Genomic DNA, 9,861 nt, shown 5'->3' on the forward strand with positions numbered 1-9,861 from the left:
GAACCCAAAGAAAAACATATGGGCATCCTCCTGAATATTAACCTTCATCAGGCGGTGAAAGGAGACAGAGACAGAGACCCACATTGGAGCACCGGACAGAAATCTCAAGGACCAGATCAGGAGCAGAAGGAGAGAGAGAATGAGCAAGGAACTCAGGACCGCGAGGGGTGCACCCACACTCTGAGACAATGGGGATGTTCTATCGGGACCTCACCAAGGCCAGCTGGCCTAGGTCTGAAAAAGCATGGGATCAAACCGGACTCGCTGAACATAGCGGACAATGAGGACTACTGAGAACTCAAGAACAATGGCAATGGGTTTTGATCCTACTGCACATACTGGGTTTGTGGGAGCCTAGGCAGTTTGGATGCTCAACTTACTAGACATGGATGGAGGTGGGTGGTCCTTGGATTTCCCACAGGGCAGGGAACCCTGATTGCTCTTTGTGCTGACAAGGGAGGGGGACTTGATTGGAGGAGGGGGAGGGAAATGGGAGGCTTTGGTGGGGAAGAAACAGAAATCTTTAATAAATAAATAAATAAAAATGTATGCAACTTCGTGATAAATCGCACTTAACTTTTTCTCCTTGTGTCTTATTTGTTGTGTGTATTTAATGCTACTATCGATGACTTGGTTTTTGTTTGTTTGCCTCTACCACAGCTTTTCTCTAAAACTCCATGTCTCCTCACCTTGGCTTCAAGGTGAATCAGTAGTCCTCTTCTACAAATTTTATTTCTGGTTCATATCTTATTTAATTCTGATCTGTTTAACCTAATGAGGATGGATATTGATCTGGGCCACTGTGAGTTTGTGGCCCATTCAGAAAGTACCTGTTTTCACATTACATCAAAATATTTGAAAGGAATAAATTTATACATAGAACATGGTTTGTGTGTGGGCATAGTACAATGTCATTAAAATAATTTGATGCAAAGTGAAATATTCTGATATAATAAGATAATTGTTCACCAAACTTACTTATCATAGCTGGTCTAATTTCCAAAGTTCATTTATACTTAAGGAGGGAAGGAAAACCAGGGTGTTACATGAAACTGTCTTGGTTATCCAGGAAATAATAGCAGTGGCCTTCGACTGGTAACTCTTCTATCCTAAATGAAGTCCAACTTGCTGCTCCAAGGTTTAAGGGTGCTACCTGTCCAGACCCCCATATGAAAATAACCTGATTATATAAGCATGTGGTAGAAAACCCTTTTTAGTAGATGGAAGCTTTTACCCCTATTATTTGGCTTAAAGTATTTTGTTGTTTTCATATGTAGCTTTTTAAAAAAAATATTAAGAGACTGGGATTGAGAGATCAATTAATACTGCATAATTGAAAATATTTTCTTTGTAGAAATATTGTCTAGGCATAAACAGTCCCAGCTATGGCTCTTTGCAATGGTTGTCAAGCATTCTTTGACCATAAATATAAATGACAAACATTTTGAAATGTGGCTACTGCTACCATAGTTACAGAACTATTTTCCTATTCAGTGTTCAGGTGGTGTAGAAAAATATAATTATGTTTGCTAGAAATGTAGTAGAGGTTATAGTCTCATGCATAATAAGCCTTCAGCCTCCTATGCGTGTATCAGGTGACACAGCTCTGATCCCACAGCAAGGTGGGAATGAATTGTTCAAATACAGTTCCACAATTCCCTTTAACATAATTCATTTATCTTTAAGTATATGACAACCTGTCCAGCATCCAAATCATCCTCTTCCTCAGGATACAGTAGACTGGAAAGTGCTTGCAGGTCTGAGACAGAAGGCAATGTCTTAATCTTCATAGTTTTAGCTTCCATGCCTTTTGCTTCCAAATTTTCTGTGTCCATGTTTTCAGCTTCTGTGTTTTCCGATTCCATATTCTAAGGGGAAAAGATGACCAGGCACACCTCAGTTTTCTGGGACATAAAGATTTGTTCATTCTCATGTTTCCCTACTTACACTGTCTCTGTCATATTTGAAATTACTATAAACTCTTCCACGTATGTTAAAGTCACAGAACCTGGGCAGCAAAGTAAATCCACGTTTTCTAACGAGCACACACTGAGTAACTACGTAAGTGATTCTGGCGCTTAAGCGCCACTACGGGAAAAGCTTCACAGACAGCTCAACTGTAAAATGCTTGTCTACTATGCTCAAAGCCTGGGTTCAATCCCCAGCATTACAAAAATAGAAAAAGAATCCCTTGGGGGCTTGATTAAAAGCATAAGTTGTTATAAGCTATGTACTATTATTCAGGAACACAGTTTTTAGACTATCTTTTTTTTTAACCTGTTTCATATCTGCTGCTTAGGGTGTATATTCCAATTTGTGAACTGAAAAAGATTTTTCTTCGGGAATATATCCAAATAACCTTTACTCATTTTTCATATTTGCCCCAGGTAAGTGTGTACCTTTCTGCTTCATTTATACTGTTAATTAACCTTTGATGAAACCCAGCCTTACAATGACATTTGAAAACTCTAATGCATTGGCTCATTTTAGTGAGATTCATGAACAAAGAAACAATTTTTTTATTATAACAGTAACACTGAATCCTATCATCCTAGTAGCAATCTGAAAAATAATCCCTGCAGTTACAACCACAGCAGGACAGTTAAGATCTTAAAAATATATCTCAGAGGTGTCAGACTTTAATGAGTAACCCAAAAAGGATGGCAGAGTTGTGCTTGTTGTTGGTAAATTGGGCATAACTGAAATAGGTATCTTTCCCACAATTTTACAGATATTTTAAAAACATCATTTTCTAAACTTCACTCTCAGGAACATTTCTCTAGCAGTGTTAATTAAATTATACATGAAAAATTTGCATTGTGCCTAGAATGGTAGTAAATCCTCTGATATACTCACTTGTCAAAGTATTAAAGATGGTATTTTTTAAAGTGTCGTTTTACAAACATTTTTACTTTTTATACAACTGACCTTGATGCCTCCTGGGGATGTCAAGGGTATGAAATGCTAACTTCCTCTATATCTCTAATATGGAGACAAAATAGAATACTGGCTAAGAATAAGGGGGCTGGGGTCATGCTGTTTGGAATTGGATCCATCATGTACTTCTTAGCTCTGTGGCTTTGAGCAATTATTTAAATTCTTTCCGCCTAATTTTCTTTATCTGTAAAGTAGAGGATAATAGTAGTGTCTGTCTCTTTGAATTGCTTTAAGTATTAAGTAGCTTAATACATATAAAAGAGCCTGGACTAGTACAGGGCATATAGTAAGCACGCAAGCTATGTTGCCTATTATTAGTTCTTTACAAGTTTCATTTTGCTGGGCATGAATATCACTTTTAATAGCGATGTCAAATAAGACAATGATAAATCTCATTACATTGAAAACTCATTAAATCAGAAAAGGTGAAATAAAAAGTGACAAAACAATTTCTCTCGTAGTATGGTCTTGTAGGCGGCCACGGGAATGAATAATTGGCACATATTAAATTAAACAAAAGGGACTTTTGTTTATATTTTAAATTTCCTCTTTGATTATGTGTTCATTAAATATTTAGTCAACATAGAAAGCAAAATGTTTATTGAAATATTTTCTATCTTTGACAGTGAAAAGGAAAAAGTCACCCAGATATCAGATATAATTAGTATCCTGACTTGAAATGCACGAAACAATATATTCACAAAACAAATATATCAGAAATTGTTTCTTACATCAGCATTACTCTATAAACTTCACAATACATGGTCAATTATTCAACACCGATGACAGCTGTTGCTTAAATATGAATGTTATATAACATCATTATCTGAAATATAGTATCCACAGATACTTGTATGAGCATGAGGCTTCTGAGACCTCAATAGGGGGCTAGGGAGAGAAGAGGAAACAGACCAGTAAGCTAAGCCGTAAGAAAGGTATTCAGAAGTTCCAAATATAGAATCTGACATAGCAGTAGCAACAGTTACTCACATAGTCGTCTCTCTCTGGCAGGGACACGACAGCAGGACTTTCTGGATGAAGAGAGGTATTTAGAGTGATGGAGGACCCCCAGCTCACAGGTAGAAGTATACAAGTAAGGGTCTAGTTATTGAGAAATGTCAGGAGTTTGGAAACTAGATGAATATTCAGAATAGGGCTGGGATCAAAATTCCAGAGGGAAAATGATACACAAGCCAGGCCCTGCCTTAGTGGCTTTCTGTCATACATCAGCCACAGTAGAGGTGATGAAGGAAGATTATGGCTCAGAAAGTGTATTGGAGACAGGACAGAGGAAAAATAAATTAATTCTAAATTTCTACCAGTTACATGGGAAGGCCCTGACTGGCTCTTGGGTGGGAAGCAGGCAGTGAGGGCACAGGGAAGCTATACATATAGAAAGAAAATCTTCAAAAACCACAGCTGGAATTTAGTCCGCAGTTGATGAATACTGAATGAAATATGATTAAATTCACAAGAATGTGGCATTCAAAATAGTAACCTTGGAAGGTTATATACTGATGTAAATTATATCATCAATGCTCCAAATATTTTAGAAATTTTTTCTCTTGGTATTTCCTTCATATGTATCACTAAGAAAATAGATATCATTACAGCATCATTCAGTTTGATTACACATCAGATTTTTTCTAAGTAATTTACAAATATATCTAGACATCTACATTCAAAATATGAAGATTTCCTTCTTTGAGAGTATTAAAAAGAATTTGATATAGGCCCCAGGGCAATTCTAAAAATACTAGTCTTAAATGTAATTTTGAGTAACAGGAAGATCATATGAATAAGTATATTAGCTGCTCAATGTGACTCACTAAAGGGGAATATCACATCTTGGGGTATAGATCTGAGTTTAAAAATCTTCCACAAGAACTCTCAATAATATTTGATATACCTGAAGCATATTGGGAATTGGACTTCCAAATTATGCTGACATAAAATCACAGTGACTCATATTATAGCTAACTGGAGCCCAAATAAGATAAAATGGGCACTTTTATAAAAATAATATTTCACTATACCAAATGTAATAACAGTCTGCAAGCAAATGATAAGTTCTGATAAATCTGATTATACAGTTTGAGAAACAAAAGAATCACAAATATTTTGTGAATAATTAAATAGCTCAAAATATCACCAAAGAAATCAATTGTGTGAATTACTGAAAAAGTTGTAGATCCAATGAAAATGAAATTTCTACCAACATTTTAGTAGTCTAGTGAGTCAGAAATATTATTAAATTAAAAGATAGTTATCAAAGCTCATTTCATACAATCATCATCTTTTTTTAAAGACAAAGAAAGCATGTCTTTTCAGTTCTTTGTCTGTCAGTTAGATATGCAGTCTCAACTCTGGCAACCACTGATTTCAGGATATAGCCCTGGCGGCCACATTTTCTGCCCTTCTCACACATTTTTCTCCTATATATGTTCTACATTCTGTTAAGAAGATACGCTGCAACTTGCTGCCTTTGAATCGTAGAGTACATTCTTCTAATTACTGAACTGCTTGGGCAGACTAGTGCGGTGATATTTTTTAAGAAAAACTTTCTAGAGCTATTGGGCCTATGTTTCAATGCAGCATTTACACTTCTTTTATTCAGTCTTTGGGAACAATTTCGTATGTACAATTACATGATGAATTCTGATTCCTTTCTCTTCAACACCTTCACTTATCTCACGTTCCTATGAGTTCCTTCCCCAGATTAACAATTTGGGGATTTTATTTTGCTAGACATTTCATTTAACCAGGGTCGTCTGTGTGACCACAGAATTTGAACTTCCCATTGGAGTTGGTAGGGTCATCAGTGAGTACACAAAAATAATGTAGTCACCCTGCTTGAATCATCAGTAGGAAACAGTTCAGCAGTGAGAACTGGGGCTCCCTAGTCCTTCCTCCATCCTTGCCTGAATGCTGACAGGCATACTTTAAATAGGCTGAGATTAGGATAGGAGCTGTCAATAAAGTACCTGCCTAAAAATCCTGTATGAGGTCTTGGGCTTGATTCTCAGCAAAGGGGGACTAGAGCACGAGAAAGAGCAAAGAATCTTTTTCTTAAGTCGTGGCCACTTAGAAAATAAATGTTCTAGGCCTGTTTTTTTTTTTTCTTTCTTCCACTCCCTGGTCTGTTTTGACCAGCCAATATCAAAAGCAGTGTTTCCAGACAGAGCTTTGATTTTGCTACATCAATCCGAGCCTTTAGAGCCTTCAGAGATAAAAATGTAGTTGGGGGATATCTTGCTAAACAATTAAAACAACAGCTAGTTCAGAACCAGCTGGAACCAAAACACTGGGACGAGTTAGGGGCTAAAAATGTCTATCAAGAAGGCTCAAGATCTGACACTGAGGCATTATCAATAGCCTCGGGATCACCACTCTTTCTAATTTATTAATTTGTTTTTGGTCTCCATACATAGCCTCAGTAAGAATGGCTAATCAACTACTTGGAGAAAAGTGAGGGGTAAGTTAGTCCAGTATACGTGTTTTACTAAGTATATCAAGTATAGAGAATAGTCCTAACATATTTTACTAAGTACACCCAGTACATGAAGTCAGGAAGTAAAAAATGAACAAAGATACCCAGGGAGTGTAGCTCCAGGGTAGAGTGCTTACCAAATGTGGAAGAAGCCCTGAATTTCATCCCAGGTGTTGCAACAGCAGCAGCAGCAGTCCAACAGCATCCTGTCTGAACTTACTAGGTGAAAGCTTATCCCCAAGGCAAACTCTGTTGATGATCGAATGACCTCAACCATTTCAAAACCTGTTTATTCTTTAGGTTTAGCATTTCTTCTAAAACTTTGTTCACATAATGCCTTATTTAGCAATTCTAGCAGAAAAATTCTTTTGAGAATGTAAAAGTAAACAGCATCTCTGCTCATGTCTGAATTTAACGACAATATTCTCGCTAATTGTTTTTGTCTAGTTTTGGTCATGCTTAAGATTTCTTTCTAGGGCTGTATGCTTATAGGTTCTTATTCTATTATGGCATACTAATGTATTCCTGTCATTTTAAAAATCTTAGTGAGGAAGGCTGGTAGGATTGCTCAGTGGTTAAGAGTCTATACTGCTCAGCCGGGAAGTGGTGGCACAGACCAGCACTTGGGAGGCAGAGGCAGGAGGATCTCTGTGAGTTCAAGGCCAGCCTGGTCTAGAGAGTGAGTTCCTTGAGAGGCTCCAATGCTACACAGAGAAACCCTGTCTCAAAAAAATCGAAGGAAAAAAAAAAAAAAAAAAAAGAAAGGATCATCTACACTCTTGTGCACATACCTCCCCACAGACACACATAACTAATTTTTGACAACAATACTCATCAATAATTCTCTGTCTATTAAAAGTTAATTCAGTTATGGACTGGGGATGTAGTTCAATACGTGTATTCTTAAGCATGCCAAAGGTCCTTGGTTCAATAGGAAATACGCTTGTTACATCTTTAAAACACAAGAATAGCTTCCTATTTATATTTCTATCATTCACTACCATAAAACATTCATAACTATGGGAGTTTAACACGTTTTCTCTTACAAACTTAAAATATAGTTAACGGAAAGTGTTTTTTTTTAAGTACCTGCAATCTTTAAGAAACATAAATGCAAGCCAGGCTTTGAGGTACAGCTACTCAGAAGGCTGAGGCAGTTCAGGCAAGTCTGAGCTACGAGTTCAAGGGCAGCCTGGACAACTTAGTGAGATCTTGTCTCAAAATGAAAAATGAAAAACAAAAAGAGGGGATAGGGATAGGGATCAGAGATGGCATGTTACCTAAAAATAAAAACATAAGCCTTATGTGATTTAATAATTCCTGTGTCTGTACTTTATCAAGGTTATTTATAAAAATGGAGTCTCTACCATCCTTTGAAAGATGTGCTCTGTTGCTCTGTTTTTGAGATTTCCTACCTTAACCAGGCTGATCTTGAGCTCCTGGGTTCAGAGGAACCTCACACATCAGGATCCCTAGTAACTGGTCCAGTATGAGCTTGAAAGTGAGATTTATTTATTTATTTATTTATTTATTTATTTATTTATTTATTTATTTTGAAAGGGAGTTTTCATACTAAGATGGAGATTTTTAATTTTTTAGGGCTCATCCTGAGCCATCAAAAACTATGTAGTATGTTCAAAATCCTAGCAGTTGGGAAGCTGCTAGCAGAAGGATGATGAGTTGAAGGGATCCTGGCCTGAACAGCAAAGGGGGTGGGGTGGTATATAGCACATTTCAGGCAAACAATACATTTGGCAATAATCCTTTCTTAGTTTTATATTCAACTTATAAATAAAAAGAGCGCTGAATGGTAATTTTTCTTTCAGTTCTTTGAACGTTCTCCTAAGAAGGAAGAGCTAGTTTTGTTTACCTCTGTAGTCAGTGTTTTGAATTCCTACCACAACAGGAAACTCTCAGAATTAATGATTCTTATCTCTTTGCTCAAACTGGGTTCTCTCTCATTCCTCGGATTCAATTTTTTATCATAGTCTGGTTTTGTGTTTTTTAAAGGTATAGTCAAATGACAAAGTATTCTCCTAATCAGCCTCAAGTTGCGGAGCGGGAATTTTAAGGTACACTTTTTTGTAAGTGTAAGATTTGTGCACTATATTCTGACCCAGTAAATGTGTGTGTGACTGTTCTCCACTCCTCGAGGATGTAACCAACATCCTCAGAACTCTCAGGCCGCTGAAATTCTCTCCCACAAAAATATTGCTCCATAGGCAAGTGGCAGGAGCCATTTTATTTTTATTTTCCTGTCTGAAAGGCTTTATAGAGCGCACTCTTCCTCCATTTCCCAACCAAGGCCTGCTGGTACAGAATTAACACGGCTTGTTCACATAAAATGGAAGATACAGTGAGTCTCTCAACTTTGACCTCCCAGACCTACCTACAAGGAAACATTTTACACTCTCAAATTATTTTTTTTAACGGAAAAGGGGGACATATTGAGGGTGTGTGAGACCCGAGAAAGGAAAATTGGGAAATATTGGATGTTCTTTCTTTTTCCTACAGCAGGGCAGTACCTGAGATTCCTTCTTTGGGAGTTTTTCTAAAAGCAGAACAACATCCTGCTTCAGGGGTTAAGGAGGGCGGGACTTAGGGAACGTTCGCCCCTACTTTGAGCAGCTTAGGGCTTTTGAGGGCTATGTTGCCGAGCCCTTAAGTATTTTAAATTCTCCCTAGTTTCTCCAACTGTCACAGTATTCAAGGACCCCCTCTGTTTTTCCCTCCTAAGGTTCAATTTTCCTCACCTTGGTCAGTGCTCCGGTCACAGCCTAGGCTCCGAAAATAGACTGCCGCTCGCTGTGCGTCGCTCTGTTGCCTGGGTAACAACTTTGTTAAACCCCTCTCCCACCTCCCACCTCGGATTCCCGCTTGACTCTCCTAGCCAATCACAGAAGAGTCTCCTTTGAAACAATACCAGAGGCAACCAATCACAGCGCGTCCCGTTCGGGGTCTATGGCCGCCCTTTCTAGTTAAGTAGGTCGACCCCGGTTGAGCAGCTGGATCTGTCGCGGCTAGCTCCTGGGAGTTCGCTGCTTCCCTGCTCGAGAAGGTCCGGGTCCTGGTCCGCCCGTTTCTCGCCAACTGCTCCTTGCCCGCCTGCGCCTGTACTTTGCGAACGGGATAGAAAGCTTGCTCGGACACTGAGGTAAGTGGACGACGTTTGCATTTACCCCTCGGGCTTTTTGCATGAATCTTATTTTTCCCCCTTCCTCGGTGGCGAACTCCGGTCCGAGAACTCGTAACCTTCAGCAATCTAGAGCAGAGGACACGGAAATGGTAGGGCTCGTGGGCTCGGGTTGAGAAGCTTTTGGTGTCTGTGATGCTCTCGCTCTCCACGCCCCCCTCCCGGGACAGAGACACGTGTTGTGCCTCTTTCCCTACTAGGCACTGGCTCACTGGGACTCTGTACGGTGGTGGTCGCGGTG

At 38.7% G+C, this 9,861-nt stretch overlaps 2 protein-coding genes across 2 annotated transcripts in view; one reads left to right on the plus strand and one right to left on the minus strand.

Moving 5' to 3' along the window:
- The window catches only part of Pih1d3 (PIH1 domain containing 3), a 44,696-nt gene extending 35,251 nt beyond the window's left edge, over nt 1-9,445 (minus strand). Inside the window, exons 1-2 of the mRNA XM_005367357.2 lie at nt 9,181-9,445; nt 1,698-1,868 (exon numbers count right to left, since the gene is read on the minus strand). Of these exons, the coding sequence (XP_005367414.1) occupies nt 1,698-1,865 (168 nt within the window). The 5' untranslated portion in view covers nt 1,866-1,868; nt 9,181-9,445. The remainder of the gene's footprint in view (nt 1-1,697; nt 1,869-9,180) is intronic.
- The window catches only part of Nup62cl (nucleoporin 62 C-terminal like), a 74,169-nt gene continuing 73,715 nt past the window's right edge, over nt 9,408-9,861 (plus strand). The window contains exon 1 of the mRNA XM_005367356.3: nt 9,408-9,581. The gene's annotated coding sequence lies outside the window, so the exon portion shown is untranslated. The remainder of the gene's footprint in view (nt 9,582-9,861) is intronic.

The sequence above is a fragment of the Microtus ochrogaster genome, unplaced genomic scaffold (genome assembly GCF_000317375.1).
Source record: "Microtus ochrogaster isolate Prairie Vole_2 unplaced genomic scaffold, MicOch1.0 UNK17, whole genome shotgun sequence".
Classification (NCBI taxonomy): Eukaryota; Metazoa; Chordata; class Mammalia; order Rodentia; family Cricetidae; genus Microtus; species Microtus ochrogaster.